Genomic DNA, 16,697 nt, shown 5'->3' with positions numbered 1-16,697 from the left:
GACACCGAGAACAGTGAGGACAAGAATTGCTCCAAAACGCTAATTTGACTCGAAGTGAGGACGTTTCAAGGCTGCGATGTGTGGTGGCGCCTTGACCCGACGCATGCGTGATGTTGCATTTACTTTTAGTAGCGCCGTGGAGTGATCGAACCTTGCTTGTGATTGGATTTCCATTTCCTTCTCTCATTGTCGAATTAGAGATCAAGGTGCCAAGAATGCTCTCCCCATCGTCACAGTCGACCCACCGAGACAGGCAACCTCGGGGATCCAAAGTTCGGGATGGAAAGATCAGCGGTGGCGGCCCGCTCCAGCCGATCAATCCACGAGCTCGCGCCACTGTGACCACCATACCGAACAATGAAGCGAGTCTCTACATGGACGACTTTTGTCTCGATGCTCCGTCGTTTGTGACGTTGGCTAGTGCAATGAAGATGCGAGTTTGTGAAGTGTTTTGGTAAGGTTTTGCATGGAAGACAAATGGTCATTTTCAAAATACTTGAAGTTATACCACACTTAAGGTTAATACTACTACATGTATTTACTTGCGGCCTTTCAGGCGCCAGGTGCACGTACAACTGATCTGCTCGAGTGAGTTATCGTCGGAACAATTCAAGCAATACTCAGCGGTGGTGTGTGTCAGGCGTCGTCGTCAGGGATGCCTTGGCAGCTCTGCACTTGCGATCTCTCTCGATCGACGGATGCACCCTGTGCGCATGTTGGCGACAAAGGCGAAAGAGTCACGCAAGCTTATGATCGGCATCGAGTACGGCTGGCGGTCGAAGCGCGTGTGGTTCCGAGCACCCAACGCTGCAGTCTACGAGCAGTGGAATACGGTCATTCGAGCTGCATTGCACGGAAATTGCGGCGGATTCGACCAAGACGAAGAACTCGCCAAGTGGGTCGAGCGGAGTGGTGTTTCCATGATGGAGACTACTACAACGAGCGTCAATTGCAGCATGGAACGCTTCAGCACCGACTCGTACGGACGGGGCTATTCGACCAGTTACCAGTCCGTTATCCCCGACGACGAATGGTCTGCTGAAGGTGGCGGTAAACCCGAGGACGTCGGGAACCCGGCCGAACGGAACCACTACATCAACTCCTTGTCTTCCATCTGTGCCCGTTACCGAAACACCGACCGCGAGCACTCCGACACGATGATCTGGAGGGGAAGGCCAGCGTTCTCCTTTGCCGGACCGGACAATGTGCGCTACGACGCCAGTTGAAGCAGCAGGCTGTCTACTGTATAAGTGTGCAACATCATTTTATTCTGTGAAGAGCTAACGCGTTGAATAAGCCCACCCATTGGCACACATGTATTGATGAATCGGCAATTTAGTGTCCACTGGTTACGGCCACACTCTCGTCAGCGTTTTTACTTCATGATCGGCAGGTACAGAGGCTCCTCCTGCACAAAGGGCAAAGCAGCGAGTTTCTGGCACATCGAGCGCACCTTGGACAGTAGCGACGTCTCCGTGGTGACAACGAACTGCACGTTCGCACGGTCGACGATCGGCGCCTGCAGGATCGAGTAGATGGAAACGCCGCTCTCCTCAGCGAATTGACCGACGTGGCGGATGACGCCCAGACCGTCGGTGATAGTGAGACGCACGTAGAAGTGAGCCTCATAGTCTGGCTGCAGTGTGAGAGGCACCGAGGCCTTGAACGGGTCCAGTGGGGCGTCGCCGTGAGCCAACTGGATGATGTCGTTCATCACTGAGTTGGCCGTGGGGAAGCGTCCAGCGCCCGGACCGACGTACGCGCTGCTGACCAAGTTGTCCGAACGCACGTTCACGAGGTTCGTAGCGCCGCCGATGCTGGCGATGACGTTGCTACGCTTGACCACAACAGGCGACACATACACCGTCACCTCCTGAGGCTTGCCGGTCCCCTCATCCGCTGGCGTGAGTTGCTTGGCCACACCGAGCAACTTAATCGTGCTGTCCATCATCTTGGCGTATTCAAAGTCGGCCGCAGAGACACGAGAGATGCCCACCGTCGGGATGTCCGAAGGCTTGACAATTCCACCGAAGCCGAGCTTCGCCAAGATGGCGATCTTCGACTGAACATCGAATCCGTCCACGTCGGCGCTGGGGTTGGCCTCCGCATAGCCCAGATCTTGTGCCTCCTTCAGCACAGCGTCGTAAGCGACGCCCTCGGCCTCCATCTTGGACAACATGTAGTTGGTGGTGCCGTTCATAATGCCGGCAATCTCCGTGATGGTGTCGGAGTTGTAGGCGTTTTGCAGCGTGTGGATGATGGGGATGCCACCAGCCACTGCGGCCTCATACCCGAAGCGAACTTCCGGGTGGTCCTGCAGCAGCTGCACGATCTCGGGCATGAAGTTGGCCACGAGCGCCTTGTTGGCCGTGATGACGTGCTTGCCGGCCTTAATGGCGCCGAAGACCACGTCCTTGGCGTCATCCACGCCGCCCATGAGCTCCACAATGCAGTTGATGTTCTTGTCCTCAAGGATGTCGCTGTATTTGCTGGTGAACGTGGTCTCCGACGCCGAGAAGTGCTTAAGTCCGCGATCCTTGCTCAGGTTCTGCACGCAGATCTTGGACACCAGCGCGTTCACGCCCATGGCCATGAACTTCTGACGACGCACGGGGCTGTGCAGCAGGTCAAACACACCTGCACCCACGGTGCCACAGCCGAAAAGCCCCACGTTAAGACTCTTAGACATTTCCGATAATGATAGAAAGATACTTCGACGTATGAAAAAGCGATCGCAACGTTTGCCGCAGATTAGAGACTGCCTGTGCACGTGTCGACGGGTTGGCAAAAGAGATTTTTATTACCGGTACCGGTATACCACAAGAATATTGCTGGCACAACATATGGCATTTTTCTGCGCAAGCATTGAAACGGGCAACTTATTACTACCTCCGCTCGGAAAAAGATAACCATTTGTTTTTTTTTTGCGCAGCGCTCCGCCTCGTTCATTTGAGCGTTTATTAATTTCTGAGAGGCTGGCTAGCTAGCTTTATGACCGAGAGCTGGCAGTGAGAAACTAAGCAAGGCACAGGCGTTCATGCTCCGCCGAGCAACTACAGATACAAAAACGGATCTAAGACGGCAACTACATCGCCACATTCTGAAGGGGCGCTCATTGGGGCTTCTGGAACTTCAGCGGTAGGCGGTGGGTGGGGGGCTGCTCGCTGCAAGAAGCAGCATGTACGCGTTAGCATTGGCGAGTGAGATAGCGTCACAAGGCAGTGACGTAGGGAGAGTGCCAGCTCGTACTTGCTTGTCCTTGTGCAAGTGTCCGAGACGGTAATGATTATCACCTTTGCAGTTCATAACCTGCTCCATGACGTGTTGCAGAGTCAAGAACGTTTTGGTAAGCATGTCCGCTGTAGTTTTTCCAAAAGCTTTCTCCACTTCCCTGATGAGGCCTTGGGGTGTTCGTGGTATTGTCTGCGACTGCAGCGATTGAGTGCTTGCAAAAAAGCCCAAGTCTAGGCAGTTGAAATCAGGACTTTGTGCAGGCTGGTTCCGCAGCGCGATGTTCCAGCCATCCGAGGACCCTGCCGCGTTAACGTAGTCATCATCCTCTTGGACGTGGGGCCGAGCGTTATCTTGTTGGATGCGAATGGCAACACCCTTCTGCTCTTGCGGCCACTTTGCTTTGATAGCAGGAATTATGTCGTTCACCAGCATCTGACGTGAAATATCCCTTGTTATTGAGACAGGTCGCAGTTCTTCCACGCCAGCAGGGCGATTCACACTTGCCCTTTGAGTGATGTAGCGCTCTACAACAGGCCAGAGACTGCCATCCCCGTTTCCTCGGGGTCGCGCAACAGCACACAAAAACATCACCTTCATGATATAGCGTTTGCTCTGCACGAACTGAACAGGAGGATCCTCGAGCGGTACTTCATTCAGTAAGTAAATACTCTGCCCAATCTTCTTAATGTAGAACCACTTCTCGTCAATATGCACGACGTCAAACATTGGATCAAACACGTAATCCCCCCTTCCGTTAGGTCGAACGTGGTCCAGACAAAACCGGAGGCGCACCAACTTGTGCGTGGGTGTAAGTAGTGGACGGGTCTGTCTGAGCGCACGCCGTATGTAGCCTTCCTTGATCAGCTGCTGAACCAGGTAGCAGCTCATGTTGGACGCGCGCTGAAGCAGCGATTCTCTCGCACAGCTCAGCTCGATTGACCTTCTTCCTACCACATGCGCTCTTCCTTGACTTGACCACGGCTGCTACTCGACCTCCCATCGAATTGATTCCACGCCTCCAAATTCGTTCGACAACTTGGCGGCCCACACGGAAGTACGCTGCAACCCGAACGATCTCTCCATGTTTGAGCACTCCTCCCACGCTGCGAAGCAGTAAGGACTCCCAGACGGCCTGGCGCTCACTGTCTGTGATCTCCCCCAGGTGCCAGCTTTTAAAATGAAAGCTGGGAGCGGGAGCCAGTCTGGTCGGGAAAGCGCGGGAGATTCGAAATCCAAAAAGTGATCGGCATCGAGGGGGTATTTTGTTGGGTAGGCTGTAATATAATTTGAAATGGTTATCTTTTTCAGAGCGGAGGTAGTACATGTATTAAGCTGCCTGTTATTCACTCTGCAAAATCTGAAACTTCCTAAAAAGTGGGATTGATCGGTGTAACGGGGTACGGAGCCCTAGGTGTACCCCTGGTAACATGAAGTGTGACACGTCATACTTCGGGATATTTGGTACAAGGTAGCAAGGTCGCCCAAAGCCAACCATTGGTTGATGACATTGCATTTCTATTGAAAGACTTCCAAAAATCTCCTAAAGCAAGAACCAAACCCAAATTTAGGCTAGACATGATACATCACTTGGGACCGGTTTAGTACCAGCTTGGTCTAGGATGTGACACCAAAAATGGACCAAGGACTCGCAACGTTAAACTCTCCGCACAGCAACAGTGGAGGCGCTACGGAAACTGTGGGCTGTGTAGGCGGTAGGAGGGCGATCTAGATGGTCTTGATGTAGGTGGCAGGGCGATTCAGAGGCCTCCTACATAATGTACGCAGCTCTTGACCTAGATATGAATTTGTATGGTAGTTTTCGTACTTAAAAATTTAAATTGGGGTAAACCCTTCTAATCAGATTGCTTGGTCCGAACCAAGCGCATGGGTTGGTGAGATGTGATGTAGTGATCTCTCCGAAGTTGCGGATTATCACCCGTCGACAAAGACGTGACACCGCCCAAGTTGTTCAAGCGATGAACCCTCGGTCAGGTGATGTACGGAGACGCTAAAGTGCAAGGGACTCGACGGCGTCACCTCCGAGTTTTCAACTAGTATCGGATACGGCCCTATGTCACTGAATCCAGGCTGTCCTTATTATTAATAATGGACTGGCCGGATTCGCATACAGCGGACCATCTACGGTACGATCCCTCAGTGGCGGTTGGGATGAGTTCGCGGAAGACTCAGCGACCTTTGGAAGACACGTTCACCGTCTGGGACAAGGCGCGGACCGTTAAAGATGCTCATGCGACGGTGCAGACGACGCTTGGCATGCAAGAAGATCCATAACGGATCATTGTTCACTTGATATTTGTATACTTGATTAGGACTTCTTATTAGGAATAGACCCGAAAGGGTAAGCTTAAATACAGAACAGAATTTCCACTCAAGCACACAGAGCGACGTCCGGCTCCAAGGTAAGCGTCAGGTCAAGCTTGTTTGAGTGTGTTATGCCTGTCGGTGAACTCGAAGCTCTGTAGCGAGGGTTCATCCGGCAAGGCCAAGAGACTTTGTGTATTGGCCGATTTTTATCGGGAGGTTTTACGTTACGGCTTATTGTTGCCTATTTGCACGACTGGGAGTGCTTGAATTGCCTCCCTTTTATTTCTTCCAGCCGAGTGTTGAACATTCGGTGATCTCGTAAAGGCTTACCCGTGCCTGGTACCCTTCCGCTGTTGGGACCACGAGGATTCAAAACACCTGCTAGCTTTGCTCGTGCTAGTAGCGTGTTCTTATTTTACTGGTTGGCCTATATAAGTAGTGTACAAGGTCCAGTTTGTCCCGGTGCAAGGGCAGAACTGGGGTCTTCAGGTCCGCCCGAACGATCGTTTACTATCCTAGTAGACGTATTGTTGTGGGAACATCCTAACTACATCTGTAGCTAGAGTTCACGAGGGATTTCCAACACCACAACTGGTGCCGCGACCCGGGAACAGATTGTGACCATTGTGAACTGTTTGTATGGCCTTCCAGTTTACGAGCTACCAAGAGAAGAAGAACAAGTAAAAGACAAGAAATATGGCGAAAGGACAACCGACGGTACCATCAATCTTTCGACCGATCGAAGTGCCTGAGGATGGGTGAATGTGAAACACTCGTCTTCAATCTTTCGAAGGAATGACGTGCCACCGAAAGGCCACCTTCAACGACAAATCCCGTTCTATGATCTCTGCCATTGATCGATCTTTTACGACGACTTCCGGATGACCTACCGGAATTCCCACCTGCTGCCGAGCAACAACCCATTCGAATCGGCTTTGCCATCCTCAGGCGAGAAGGTTGGTGCTAGGCCTGCCAAGTCTGGCGGGGTCAGTGGCAAGTGCAAAGCATTCAGCACTGCTGAAGGCACCTCGCCCACCTATCAACGGTGATACACCAGCCGCCAAGCGCTTTTGTGACCGCGTACAAGCGCTGATGCAGAATGATGAGTGGATGCAGCTGTTCAAGCCCATCCCCAAGAAAAAAGCCGACTGGCCTGCGCTTGCGCAGGAACTTCAATACCCAGTCAACTCGGTTTCGACTAGTCAAGTTGCCGAATATTCAGTTTCGCTACTGTTGTCGCTGGGGTTCGAGAACGAGACGTACCCATCGACGATGTCGCTCCAGGATTGGAGTCCACACTAGCCGAGCGCCGCCGCTACGCGGCGGTAATTTAGGTTTTACTCTAGATTTTTGCCTTCCCGCCTTCGCTTCGCTTCGGCGGGATAATTAGTCTACATCCTCTGAGTCTCCCTTGTGCCTAGATCGACATCTTAAATTTCATAAATCTGCGTTATATTTGCTACAAAATGCTGAGTTCCCAGTAAGCCGTGTAAATATTTCTACCGGTACAAAAGACTGAGACCCTAGCATCATACTTACCATGCTCATAAACGATTACGCTAGTGATCTTGGCAAAGTTTCTTTATTGTTGTTGGCGATCACTGTACCTTAATCTTCCACCTGCACTTCAGTCTAAAAACGCTAAATAATATAATAATATTTTTAGTTTAGCGTCGTGCTCGATTTCACGGGCCGTTTCTGAAACCTAGATTGCAACAATGCAAAGAATATCTGTCCAGCTTGCATCAAATACCCGCTTGTACTGCCTGGTTAAGCTTGTAATACACTGACTATTAACCATTTTGCATACCAAACTCGCTCCTTTGAAAGAAAATTAAAAGTGCTACAGTTTGAATATTTAATAAAAATATTCAAGCTGTAGCATTTTCTTATGTATTAAAGTGTGTTCATTTTGTGCTGATTCAGAATTAGTCATTAGACACTCCAATCTGTGCCTGTTATGGTTATAGCCTTTGGATATAACGATGCGTCGCACGACGCCTTGCTGCTGTTGTTGTTGACGGCGGTATTTTTATTTGATACTTAAACGATGATTCCAGGATGGTTAAACGTAGATTAGGCTCTAAGTTGATTAACGTTTCTTTAAGGGCCTACTTATAATAACCATGATGTGTTGTTATCTTACCGCTGCATGTAAAACCTTATTCTACGCCCTTGTCGGGAACGCGTCTGCCTATTAAGAAGTATCAGAATTTGTTGTTAAAAAACGCTTAGGAAAATACAGTAGTAATTGTCATCAGCACATATAACTTCTTTTTGTTCACACGTCAATCTAAAACTATCTATCTTTGTGGATCAAGTGACAACGTTTAAAAGCACAGCTTTGTTCTCACGGCCAGTCCACACGACCGGCTACTGCTGTACATATAACATGTACGATTTAGTAATACCAGAAACCCACTCAGATAGCTTATTAATGCTAATATTTTTACAATAAAAAATTGAAATTATCATTTTAGTCAGTGTAACTCGCAGATCCTACTGATTCCAGAGTATTTAGTATACTTAAACCATGTCCTCGGAAACACGCATGCTTACGTGTACGCTAAGCACCCTGCCCTCCGTTTAGTACTCAAATATCAATGCATTACGAAAAAGTAAATAATACTAAAACGATACCGCCTTCGGATAATGTATTTGCCTTGTACAAATCCCCATATGTAAAAAAAGAAACATATCCATTTATTGATGTCGACAGCACAATCTTGTTTTAACCAATTAAAGCCACCTTCGCTGCGCTCGGCAGCCAGTAGAAATATTTAAATTATTTTATCCAATGATTTGTCCGGAAAAGCGTGACAGGCACGACAATTTAGTGTGACGGACAGACAGGTTGCTGCAATAGATGTTTAAGATGAAGCCGGAGCTGCTCTCCAGAAATGGAAGAAGAAGCTTCGGAAGGCGTTTGGCGCTGTTGGCATCAATGCCGGAAAGCAACCTGTGAGTCGACCGATGATTCAAGATGAAGATCCGTCCAAGATTCCATTGCCGCTGACGCCCCAACGACTCGTTCGTACTCCTCCGACCAAGCGTGGAGCTGAGCGTGGTGCCTTTGGCACTACCGAAGCTTCACCGTACTTTCAAGACTCGCACATGGTTACGCCACGTTCGAGGAGCCGTATGCAAAGTATTTACGCAAGTAACGAGGGTTCGTTCGGTCGCCGAGGCGGTGCGCGAGCTCCCAAAGGTGGTGCCGGACGTCGTCAAGTCGACAGCGATGGTTTGTCCAGTGACGATGATATTTTGGTGCGTACATTCGACGAGGAAGATCCTCAACTCAAGTTGATGCGTCAGATAAATGAGCTAGCGACGCTGAACGACGTGGACCCAACACCGAGGATCGAAATGGCCTCGCACCGACCGCTGGATCGCATCACGCCGTTCTCAGGCTCTCGCAACAAGAGCGAGAACTGTATGCAGTGGCTCCGTGGGTTCGTCTATGAAATGACTGGAACCCACACAGATGCCGATAAATGGTGCATTCCATTTGAGCTAAGTCTCCGGGACGGAGCCATTCATTGGTTCCGTCAACTTCCGAAGAAGACGAAGCGCAAGTGGAAGTTGCTGAGCGACGCGTTCATCCGCTACTACTGCTCGCAGTTCACGCAGACGGCACTGTCGCGTTACTACTCCGCCAAGCGGGAACGTAATGAACATCTGTGCGACTACATAAACAGGCTGAATGGCTATGCTCGGACCGCCCGTCTACACTTCGAGAAGAGTGGTCGCGACGCGAAAGAACACGTACAGCAGTTCCTGGCAACATGCGATGATGACAAGCTGGCGGAGAGTCTCTACCACGCTCGAGTCGCCGACATTCACGAGCTCGAAGAGATCATCGAAGATGTTCTCAAGGGCAAGGAGAGGATGGCCAAGCGTGACAGTGAGTACCGATACTCCAAGAGTCGTGATACGCGACGCGACGATGGATTCGCCCGCAACAACCGGCGTGATGACCGCCGCCGCGATGACAACCGAAACAAACCAAGAGTGACGCTCATTGAAGCCACGGTGGATGACCTACTAGCTGAATTAGAAGGTCGTGAAGCTGCTCAGGGAGGCACCGAGTATTCAAACGAAGATCCGAACGCTTACACCGATGTCCAAGACGAGTACAACGACTTTCAGCCCGATAATACGGATGGTGATTTCGCATTGGATGAAAACGACCGATACCTCGCCGCTGCTAACGAAAATGAACGCCGTGCAGCTGCTGAAGGCACCTACGCACGTTCAGACAACCGTCAGCCGCGTGGAAACACGCCTGATCGCGAGAATGGCTTCAATCAAGATCGCCGAGGTGGTGACCGTGGGTTCAATCAGGACCAACGCGGTCGACGTGACTTCAACCGAGAAAACCGACGCCCACAGTACGGACCATGCGCGGTATGCGGTGGCATGAGTCACTCCGCCCACTACTGTAACAAGCGATGCAAGTTCTGCAAACAACTCCACGATGCTGGACAATGCGAACTTTATCGCAACTTCCAAGACCTTGCCAAATTCGTGCGCACTAAGGGCACGAAGGAGGAACTCCCGCCAGAGCTCAAGGGCCGTCCGTTTCAAGAACGTCATTTAAACTAGGCAGCCCGCCAACTACAACTGGGTTGGTCTCCTATCGGGCTGCCACAGTTAACCGAGCCTTCAATGGAAGCAGAGTGTATCTTTGCTTTCATGGGGCAGAGTGAATGGCCTGATAAATACGTAACAAGTGTGAACGCGACGGAAAATGAAAAGGAGAGGAGTAGAATCCTCGGTGGAGGTGTTGGAGAAATAGTGGAGTGTGCTGATGCTGATGAGGGCACCAGCGAGGGTTCGCTCGGCTTGGTTTCGAGTGCAGCGCGAGACGAGCCCAAGGGTCACTCCAAGATGATGAAGTTGAACCCTGGCGAGAGACAGGGGTGGTGGTCGGCCAAGAAATTCGACCGACGGATCAGCATGAGAGCTCTGGTGCAAGGCGCTGTGAACGACCAGCGAACGAGGATTCTCCTCGACACAGGAGCGAACGTTAGTGTGATCACTGACGCCTTTGCTAAGAAGTTGCGACTCCGAGATGTACCCGATCACGGACGCCGCATTGACATTCAAGGTATTAACGAAGGCAAGGTGTCTACGACGCGGCGAGCGTGCGTCAAGATTACGCTCGGATGGGAGATGGTGTACGAGTTTGAGATGTGGGTAATGGCGCATAGTGCAGGCGTCGACGTGGTACTCGGGACCGACTTTATGATCCCAGATGGGATCCGGTTGGACCTGTTTCACGGTGCGGCGCAATTACCGCACGAAGTCCAAATCCCGCTGATAAAGACCAAGAACATGATCGACAGCGAAGAATACGGCTCCCATGTTAACGCCGGGCCACCCGAGCGGTTGGACATTCAAGCGCACGAGTGGCGAGAATATCGACTAGCGAAGCGTCAAGTCGGGCTGGAAGAACACGTACTGTGGGTTCGTCGAACGAACAAGCTAATCCCGTCAGTGACGAGGTTTCGACGTGGACGGCCTCAGAACATTCGATTGACCAACGTGTCTGATCGAACTGTGTACCTACCAGCACACGACTCGATCGCGATGTGGATTCCAGATGGGGATTTGCCACGAGGTGACGGCTATGTGCGTCTGGAGTTCAAGAAGTACCAAGACTGGCAAGTGTTAGCCTACGAAGGTTGTAGAGACCGCGAGCTCTTTCAGCGTGAATGCAAAATCTACGAACAATGGCTTGCAGCTCAGCCTTCAGCAGTTGATCGACCATACTACCCAGAACCCGGTGGGGTGCTAGCACGACCTCTAGAAGACTCGCTAGTGGATTCTAGTGATCGTCTGACATGTGCAGAGCGCTGGGCACTGATCCTGGAAGAACGTGAACGAGTGGAAGCCTGTCTGGCGTCTAGGGTGACAGCCGGGGATTCGGCCGACGGTCAGCCTTCCGCAGAATCTTTGGACACGTACAATGGCGGAGGCAATAACGCGAACGAAGCCTCGGTAGTGCGTACACACGAACTACTGAGGCCGGTAAACGTGGTACATACGCCAACGAGTGTTAGAGTCCAGTCAGGGGTGACCACGGAAGCGAGAAGCAACGGCACTGGATTGAATGGAGTCACCCGTTTTGACGAAGCTGTCCCGGCCTTGTGTGTCACCAAATCTGCGAACGAGCCATCGGTGGTTGATCCAGAGGATACAGGCATCGCGCAGAAGGTGTTGAGTACGGCACCGAGTATTCATTGCAAGATTGGTGCGAATTCCGAAATGCCAAGACAGCGGCAGAACGAGGAGCGGAACAAAAGTCAACAACCCAATATGTCGGCGGCCCACGCATTCAATATTGCGAACGACGACTCGGCAGATGGCCCAGAAATGGGAAACCAGGATGGGAAGGAGATGGACCAAGTACCGACTGTTGAAATCAAAGCGGATGCCAATGTTGAGTCAAGGGAAGAATCCGTAGCGGCGTTGGACGGAACATACATCTCGGTTGCTCGAGTGTTAACAACCGAGGGAAATGAAGCAACGGAGGATACGAGAAATGATTTCCACGAACACCCAGCTAACAACATTGGCTTGGACGACTACGCGAAGGAGCTGACATTCCTGCCGGACCTGATCGAAGAGATCAACACGACAATTGACTACACTGCGCCTAATGTTGCTGATCCTGAGCTGTCGACTGAACGCCGAGAACGTCTAGTCGCGACGCTAAAGAAACATGAGCACATCCTAATTGCTAGTGGTAACGAACTGCCGCCGCCAGCCTACGGAGCGGTATGCGATATCGACACACAGGGGCACGCCCCAATTAAACAGCGTGCCCGGCGCGTGCCACTGCGATTTCTCGGCAAGCTGTACGAGCTGCTGCGCGCTTTATTGCGTGCAGGACCGATCGTCTTTTCAGACAGTCCATGGGCATCGCCGATCGTGACTGTGATAAAAAAGAACGAGCTGGACATCCGGCTCTGCATTGATTACAAGATGGTGAATGCTATCACCGCGATCATGGAGTATGCAATGCCGCTAGTCGACGACCTGCTAACAGATATCGAGCGCTACCTATGGTTCTGCTCACTGGATGCAGCAAGCGGCTTCTGGGCGGTCATGATGACCTTGCGAGCGCGTAAAGTGTCAGCGTTCGTCTGCGCACTAGGACATTTTGAGTGGTTACGCATGCCCTTTGGGTTAAAGAACGCGCCGATGATCTACCAGCGTATGATTGACAACGCACTCTGGGGGTTCGTTCAACCTAAAAAAGGTTGGTTTGAATACTCGGAGAGGATGCGTTTAGCTGAAGAACAGGCCAAGGAACGTCGTGGACCAAGCGCCGAGGGTTCGTTTCAAACGAAGCTCGCGGCAGAACGCGAAGCACCGGTAGAGACCGACCCTGTACTACAACTCGTCAACAGCCCCGTCGCTGACATGTTTACGAACGGGGAATCAGACGAATCATCGCTGGTACCTGTATTTGGTCGACGGTCGTTTGTGGATGACATTTTCTTCGGTGGCGAGGATTTTGACAGCTGCCTGGCGACGCTGGACCGATTGCTGGCAAAATTTGCACAGTGTCGTATCAGCATTAGCTTCACCAAGAGCATCTTCTGCCAACCCAAGGTGGACTTTCTGTCGCATAAAATTTCGCCAGAAGGTATCAGAGCTGACCCCAAGAAGCTTGCGGCTATCACCGAGCTTTCGTTTCCAACGAGTAAGAAGAGCATGCAGTCGTTTCTTGGAGCGGTTAATTACTACAGCCGCTTCATTCAAGACTTCGCGGTCTACGGTGCGGCGCTGTACCAGCTCAAAGATGAAGACTTTGTCGTTGAAGGTGGCCTTTCTGTGGCACGTCATTCCTTCGAAAGATTGAAGACGAGTGTTTCACATTCACCCATCCTCAGGCACTTCGATCGGTCGAAAGAAGTTCACGTCATGCTCTTTGCGTATGAATGGGCGTTGAGCACTACCCTAATGCAAGAACATGAAGGCAAGTTACACCCCGTACGGTTCCTCGGTCGGGTGCTTAAGGAAGCCGAGATGAACTACCATCCAGCTGAGTTGGAAGTTTTGGCGTTACTTCTGCTGTTGAAGATCTGTGACGTCCAGCTGGCAGGAAAGACGCTACATGTCTATACACGATTCTCGACGTTAGAGTGGGTGCATAAGTCGAAGTCTCTCTTCGGACGCGCGGTCCAGTTCGCAGTGCTGCTATCGCAGTGGCACCTTAAGGTGCAGCGCGTGAAGGAGAAGGATGTCGCCTTTGCGCAGCTACTGCAGTCAAGCATCACGAGCTTCGTTGACCTGGAAGACTCGCTCGCGCCGGTGGCGCCTCCAAACAAGGGTTCCCCGACTATTCGAATGGACCCCGCGTTGCTGTACGCCAGGCTTTCCCGTAATTACAGCGGATTCGTCATGTCTTTTGACGGATCAGCGAAGACAGAGAAGTACGGTGGCTACGGGAGTTGTTCATGGGTGCTGTGGAGCCTTCCTGAGTGGAAGGTAGTGATTGCTGCAAACGCTTACCTCTCGGCTACCACGGTGAATGAGGCAGAGTATAAAGGTATGATCAACGGTGTCAAGGCTGCTATTGCGCACGGTGCCGAGGATTTAGTCATCGTTGGTGACTCAAGGCTCGCGATTCAACAATCACTAGGGGTGATCGCATGCAGGAAGGAAACTTTGCTAGCGCTGCTGAATACTCACAAGGAACTCACGGCCAAGCTTCGATCAGTTAAATATCTTCACGTTGTACGAGAATACAACGCGGCCGCGGATTCGTTAGCCACTGAAGCGCTGGAATCGAAGGTCAGTCGGGTAATCTTGGCTGAAACTCGCAAGTCGGAATTGGCATCGCTGAACCGCATCCAGGAAATGATCTACGAGCCGGATGAAGACTCGGTAGATGTTTCGTCACGAGGAGCAGAGCGTCAAGTACATGTACTGTCAGGCAGCGAGTCTTCAAAGTGGAAAACTTTCGAAAATTTCGTGGTTGATTACAGCTCACCAAAGTGCGATTATGGTAATATAGCAGTGATGACTCGGCGACAGACGAAAGCCAAGAAACGCGTCAGGTTTGCAGATGAACACTCGGAGGATGTCTCAAAAGCTCAAGAACAGAATGAAGAACGACGAGAGACGTCCACAGAAGATTCATTCGGCGAAGATTTGCCAGACCATCCTCACAAGACTGTACCAGCGGCATTTCCCATTGCGGAAGATGTTGACCCAGTAGCGATATAGAGGGAACGACGCAGACGGATACTGGTGGCACAAGACGAGGAGCAGAAGTGGTTTAACATCAAGAAGGTGCTTCAGGGCCAAGCACAAGAGCTGAGTTACAAAGAAGCTCGAAATGCCTGGAAATACGCTGACCGGTTCGTGTTATCAGAAGACGGCGTGCTTCACTATCTTGGATTGAATCGTCGGTACGACCACGGTTGGCAAGAGGAGACCAAGCTGCGGCTTGTGGTACCGACAACGATGATTCAAGAGGTCTTGCAGAACTGTCACGACTCGCTGGAAGGAGGACATCAAGGTGTGGTGAGAACGTTCCATCGCGTTAAGTCCGATTATTATTGGATCGGCTTGTACGCTGACGCGGAGAAGCATGTGAAGTCATGTCCAGATTGCAGCTCGAGTAAAAGCCGTCCGCAGCTTCATGGATACTCACCTGGCAACGTACTAGCCGAACGATCTTTCCAGATCGTCTCGATGGATTTTGTGATCCCACTACCGAAATCTCGCAGGGGCAACACGGCGTTGCTCCTATTTCAGTGCTCGTTTACGGGATTCGTTATTGCCAAGGCTATGTCAGATACGACTGCACTGAGTGTTGCCCAAGTGTTCGAAGAATGTGTGTACCGACGATTCGGAGCCCCATCGTTAATAAGGCACGACCGCGACCCACGCTTCATGAGCGAGGTTTTCCAAGCCCTCGCAGAGATGATGCAGTCAAGATCAAGAGCGATTTTGAGCTATCGGCCACAGGCTAATGGACAGCAGGAACGCTCGGTGAAGTCGGTGATGGGATCCGTACGGGTGTACGCGGAACACCCTCTACAGCAAGATTGGGACGAAATCGCGGAGAGGCTGGTATTTTCTATTAATACTTCTCAAGACACTACGAGGAAAGAGACGCCGTTCTACCTCGTTCATGGCTGGGATGCGCAGTCGACGTTGCGGGCAATGTCGTCATCACTCAAACGAGGACTCGGCAAGCAGTCTGACGCACTGGCGTGGCGGCGTGAGATCAATCGACAACATGAGGTCGCCCTCACTATGGCCAAAGATTATCAGGCTGTAGAAAAGGAGCGAAGGGCAAAAAAGCATAATGATGCTCTGAGTCGACTGGAAAAAGCTGCTGTACCCCAACCAAGTGGAAACGAACACTCGGCAGACCCTCTAGAAGCTTCAGAAGAGATGGAAGATCCTGCAAGAGCTCCACCGAGATATCTTTTTGAGACTGGGAGCCGGGCGTGGCTGTACATGGAACGCGTCAAACCGGGCTTGACGAAGAAATTAGCTCACCGATGGCATGGACCTTTTCGGATCAAGCGCAAGGTGGAAGAGTTTGCGTACGAGCTGGAACTGCCTGACCGAAGTGGGTATCGCTTCTACCCAGTAGTGCATGTGTCGAGACTCAAGGCTGTCAACGAGTTCAACAGTCGACCGAGCACTCGGTTGGTACTAGACGCGACTAATGAAGCAAGACTCGACTTCGATGAGGAACTGTTGCCTGAGGACAGCTGGGAACCAGATCAAGTTGCCGGTGAATATGAAGTCGAGGCCATCCTCGACGACAGATCACCACTGATGACGAGCACGGAGCGTGCTGTACGCGAGTTCAAAGTCAAGTGGGTGGGCCATGAAGATACAACTTGGGAACCATCATCAAACTTGTCTTGTGGAGGTCTGCTGTACGACTATTTGCGAGCCAAGAAGAGCGAGAATCGGCTGCAGATGGCGCAAGTGGCGGACGAAGACTAGTGTGACTGGATCACGTGTGAACTGTCCACAGGGCGATGCAGCCTGTGGTAACAGACGAAAAACGTTACTGCAACAACAAATTGTATATGCATTTGAAGAACAACATGAACATGATTACGCTGTGGAAGTGAATTAAGAATAAGAAAAGA

The 16,697-nt window shown here is 51.2% G+C and overlaps 2 protein-coding genes across 2 annotated transcripts; one reads left to right on the top strand and one right to left on the bottom strand.

Moving 5' to 3' along the window:
* Positions 1-215: 215 nt before the first annotated feature.
* On the top strand, positions 216-1,226 carry PITG_11616 (uncharacterized protein; the record flags this gene model as incomplete). Its single annotated transcript, XM_002901114.1, has 3 exons — positions 216-454; positions 557-1,064; positions 1,146-1,226. 3 exons carry the CDS (start codon positions 216-218, stop codon positions 1,224-1,226), a joined length of 828 nt encoding a protein of 275 aa, XP_002901160.1.
* A 62-nt stretch (positions 1,227-1,288) lies between these two features.
* Positions 1,289-2,807, bottom strand: PITG_11615 (homoserine dehydrogenase, putative; the record flags this gene model as incomplete). Its single annotated transcript, XM_002901113.1, has 1 exon — positions 1,289-2,807. The coding sequence occupies one exon, from the start codon at positions 2,687-2,689 to the stop codon at positions 1,376-1,378; it is 1,314 nt and encodes a 437-aa protein (XP_002901159.1).
* Between the last annotated feature and the right edge of the window lie 13,890 nt (positions 2,808-16,697).

Source organism: Phytophthora infestans, genomic scaffold (assembly GCF_000142945.1).
Source record: "Phytophthora infestans T30-4 supercont1.22 genomic scaffold, whole genome shotgun sequence".
In the NCBI taxonomy this organism is placed as follows: domain Eukaryota; phylum Oomycota; class Peronosporomycetes; order Peronosporales; family Peronosporaceae; genus Phytophthora; species Phytophthora infestans.
This window is presented reverse-complemented; position numbering and strand designations above follow the sequence as displayed.